This window comes from Buceros rhinoceros, unplaced genomic scaffold (assembly GCF_000710305.1).
Source record: "Buceros rhinoceros silvestris isolate BGI_N320 unplaced genomic scaffold, ASM71030v1 scaffold25576, whole genome shotgun sequence".
In the NCBI taxonomy this organism is placed as follows: domain Eukaryota; kingdom Metazoa; phylum Chordata; class Aves; order Bucerotiformes; family Bucerotidae; genus Buceros; species Buceros rhinoceros.
This window is the reverse complement of record NW_010418496.1, coordinates 850-4,802: the sequence shown is the minus strand read 5'-3', so window position 1 is coordinate 4,802 and position 3,953 is coordinate 850. Positions and strand designations below refer to the sequence as shown.

General features: G+C 50.8%; 1 protein-coding gene across 1 annotated transcript; it reads right to left on the bottom strand.

Moving 5' to 3' along the window:
- Window positions 1-976: 976 nt before the first annotated feature.
- KCNA2 (potassium voltage-gated channel, shaker-related subfamily, member 2) lies at window positions 977-3,276 on the bottom strand. Its single transcript, XM_010138577.1, has one exon. The coding sequence runs from the start codon at window positions 3,207-3,209 to the stop codon at window positions 1,710-1,712; it is 1,500 nt and encodes a 499-aa protein (XP_010136879.1). The 5' UTR covers window positions 3,210-3,276; the 3' UTR covers window positions 977-1,709.
- Window positions 3,277-3,953: the final 677 nt, after the last annotated feature.

The window sequence follows — 3,953 nt, the reverse complement described above, 5'->3', positions numbered from 1 at the left end:
AAAACACAAGTTCATCCAGACGGGGATGGGGAAAGCAGATGAGATCACCCTGGACCAAGAGCTCCACCTAAACCCAAATAACACCGGGGACAAAGAAGCAGCAGAGACAACCTCAGGGTCTCTGCAGCTCCACTCACCCCTCCAAACCCTGGAAGAAGGCAAAGCAAAAGCTCAGAGGTGCCAGCTCGCATCCAGCCCACCCTCAGCACGTCCCTCTCCACCGTAAAGGCATAAAACATGGTTGAACAGGAGTTTTCCAGCCCAAAACTCGTGCCGTGGTCACTGGGGGGCAGGCCATCCTGCTCCAGCCCACATCCCACCATCCCAGCGCTCCTGAGCCCAGAAAGCCCCAGTGCCCCGAGTGCTCAGGACTGCTGAGGAGTTGGCCCTGTAGTCGCTCTCTAAATATCTATATACACACACACGATAATTATACGGGAAATGGCTGAAAAATGCTGAACCAACAAGCCAGGAGAGCCGGTAGCTGCTCTTCCACCTGCTCCTCACGCCCTCTCTGATCCGCCACGGTTTCTACTCATGACACCAAGATTAATGACTAATTACTCGCCCCATAATGAGTGCAGGGGTTTAACTTTCAGCTCACCTTCCCTCGCTCCCATTAGCCGGCTCCCGCCTCGGGATGCTCAGGCATCCGGCTCTGCCGTGTTCTCTATCAATCCGGTGTCAGCACATGCCTTCCCCAGCCAGTTTTTAAAGATAGTGGAGCTTTTTTTTTAACTCCCATGAATCTCCTTCGAGCCCCCGGAGAATCTATAAACACTACAAATGTGAATACTGTAGAGTCTACTAAGAAAAATATATATTTGTGTGTGTATTAAATATTCAGATTCATGCAACAACTATCCATGCAGCTGTACTGTGTTACTGGTTAAATTTCACTGCAGTATAAATATATTATAGGCCACAGCATAGTTGCTCCAGTTTTATATATAGATATTTAAAAAAGATGCTTTTTCCAACTCATTTTCAATGTGTCAGTGGAGGTGTCTTTGGTGATCCTGGAAACATCAGGGATGGAAGTGTCAGCTAAATAAATAAATAAAACCCAAGTGCTTGATTTATTTACTCGTCCCTCCCGATGCCTAGCATAGAAAATTTAAGACTTCATAAATAATGTGCCATCATACTAATTATCCCTCCCCTGGGCCTCACACTGGCATACTGCAGTGGCTGAAACTATTGCAGCATGCAGCATTCTCAGTTATGAAACACGAGCCTGGGCAATGCGTTCGCACTTGGCATTCCCGGGGCGGAAACCCGAGCTCTCAAGCTATTCGGACACACGACTGCGTCTTCTCTTCACTAAGCTCTGCCTGACCTTTCCGGGTCAGTCCCTGTGCCTGGAAGCTGGCTGTCACCCAGCTCCGTGGGACAGGGACCGGTGGTCGTGGTAGCCCGGGATGCTCCGGAGCCGCCACCCCCATCCCCATCCCATTGCTCTTTGGAAACCCACAAGCCTGGGATGGGAGAAGGGAAACAGAATATTGGGTTGGGGTTTTTTTTTTTTTTGCACAAACACTTATTGAGTGTGGAAATTAAAGGTTGAAAGTCACTTACACAGCTATTGCTTCCCCATGCAGAACCAAATAGACACCGTAGAAAATACTGTATTAACTACAATGCAGAGCAGTGCTCGGTATCTGCGATTGTTCCACTTCGGCTTTAAAGACGGTGCTAGATGTTAGTGGCTAGACATCGGTGAGCATTTTGGTGATGTTCACATAGTTTGTGTTAGCGAGGGTGCAATTGGCTGTCTTCAAGTTCTCCTCCCTAAAATCCTCATTGCTATTGTTTACACCTTCCTGAATCTCCATATAATCAGACTTACTAATAGTAGAGGCACTTCTGCTTTTCTTGAGGTCGGGGGAAGAGGGGATCTTTGGGCAGCTGGTTACTTGCAGATATTGAGCCTGCTCCTCTCCCTCCGTCTCCCGGTGGTAGAAGTAATTGAAGTTAGACACTATGACGGGCACTGGTAAGGCAATCGTTAGTACGCCAGCGATGGCACACAAGGAACCCACAATTTTCCCCCCGATGGTCGTGGGGACCATGTCTCCGTAGCCGACAGTTGTCATGGAAACCACGGCCCACCAGAAGGCATCGGGGATGCTTGGGAACTGGGACTCACTCTCGTCGGCCTCAGCGAAGTAGACGGCACTGGAGAAGAGGATAACGCCAATGAAGAGGAAAAATATCAAGAGGCCCAGCTCCCGCATGCTGGCCTTGAGAGTCTGCCCCAGGATCTGCAGCCCCTTGGAGTGCCGGGAGAGCTTGAAGATCCTGAAGACCCGCACCAAGCGGATGACTCGAAGGATGGCCAAGGACATGGCTTGCTGGCCTTGCTGACCATCCTCCGGCTTCTCGGCCAACTCTGTCCCTAAGGTGATGAAATAGGGGATGATGGCTACGATGTCTATAATGTTCATGATGTTGGTAAAAAACCCAGCCTTGCTGGGGCAGGCGAAAAACCTCACCAAGAACTCGAAGGAGAACCAGATGATGCAAAGTGTCTCCACAATGAAGAAGGGGTCTGTGAAAGAGGTGGACTGCTGGTACCCCATGCTGCTGTTGGAGTAGGGGAGGTGGCTCACCCTGCTGCCGTGCATGTTTTCGTTCTCATCCCGAAAAAGGGGCAAAGTTTCCAGGCAAAAGCTGACGATGGAGATTAAAATCACCATGACGGAGACAATAGCTATAATCCTGGCAGGGCCTGAGCTCTCGGGGTACTCAAAGAGCAGCCACACTTGTCTCTGAAACTCGTTCTCAGGCAACGGCCTTTCCTCTTCCTTGATGTAGCCTTCATCCTCCCGAAACATCTCCATCGCTTCTTCCCCCAGTTCATAGAAACGAATCTCTTCTGAGAAGATGTCTAAGGGCACATTAACCGGCCGCCGCAACCTCCCACCGGACTGGTAATAGTACAAAATCGCGTCGAAGCTGGGTCTGTTCCGGTCAAAGAAATACTCATTCCGGAGTGGGTCGAAATACCTCATTCTCTTTTTAGGATCCCCTAGTAAGGTCTCTGGGAACTGAGCGAGTGTCTTGAGCTGTGTCTCAAAGCGCAGACCCGAAATATTAATGACCACCCTCTCGCAGCACTCATGGTCGGTCTCAGGGTTATATGTGTCCTGCGGGTGACCGGGAAGAGCTGCAGCTTCGTCTGCAGGATCTCCAGTAGCAACTGTCATATTGGGGTTTAAAAGCAATCCTTACGCTAAACTCTTCCCAGTGCCCGTGGTGGGAGTGGATTCAGGGCAGGGCGGAAGGACAGGTACGTAGGTTTGGAAGTGTCTCATGAAAAGGCGAAGGGATGATATAAAAACAAGAGAAGAAAATAAAAGAAAAGAAAAAGGAAAGAAAATCGCCCCTGCTGAGAAAGAGAGAGATGAGGTAAAGTTGGGGGGAGGAGAGCAGCTCTCTTCAGCAGCACGTCTATCCCCTTCCTTTGGGGGGTTAATTCGCCTCCCTTAGAGAGTTCCAAAACTCCCATCTAAACCCGTGAGGTGGAAGAGAGAAAACACCTGAGGAACCGTCACCTATTCCAGGCCAGCGTGGAAAGAACCGGCACTGGCAAAGCAGAACCTTTTTTTAGCTAAAAATAAAAAATCCTATTAAAAAATAAATAAGTAAAAGGAGGGGGGAGGGAAGAGAAAGGAAGGAAGAAAAATAACCCCGTCCAGCCCTAAAGCGGTGAGGGGACCCCCGGGGTGCCGGGGAGAGGCAGGGCAGGCTCAGCTCATTTCCAGGCATGCAGCTATGGGTTAACCTTACGCCGTGCAACCCCAGGCAATCCACCCTCCTCGAGGGGCTCCAGCTCTACCTTCCACACCTTCCCCAGCCTCCTGCCCCGGCCCTAGAGCGGCGAGGCGGCATGCTGCCCTCCCTGCCTGCAGCCGAGCGGGGCGAGCTTGGCTCCGGGACGGGGGGGGGGG

Bases quoted from the DNA above. Each gene is read 5' to 3' on its own strand.
- KCNA2 (XM_010138577.1), bottom strand. From the start codon at position 3,209: ATGACAGTTGCTACTGGAGATCCTGCAGACGAAGCTGCAGCTCTTCCC.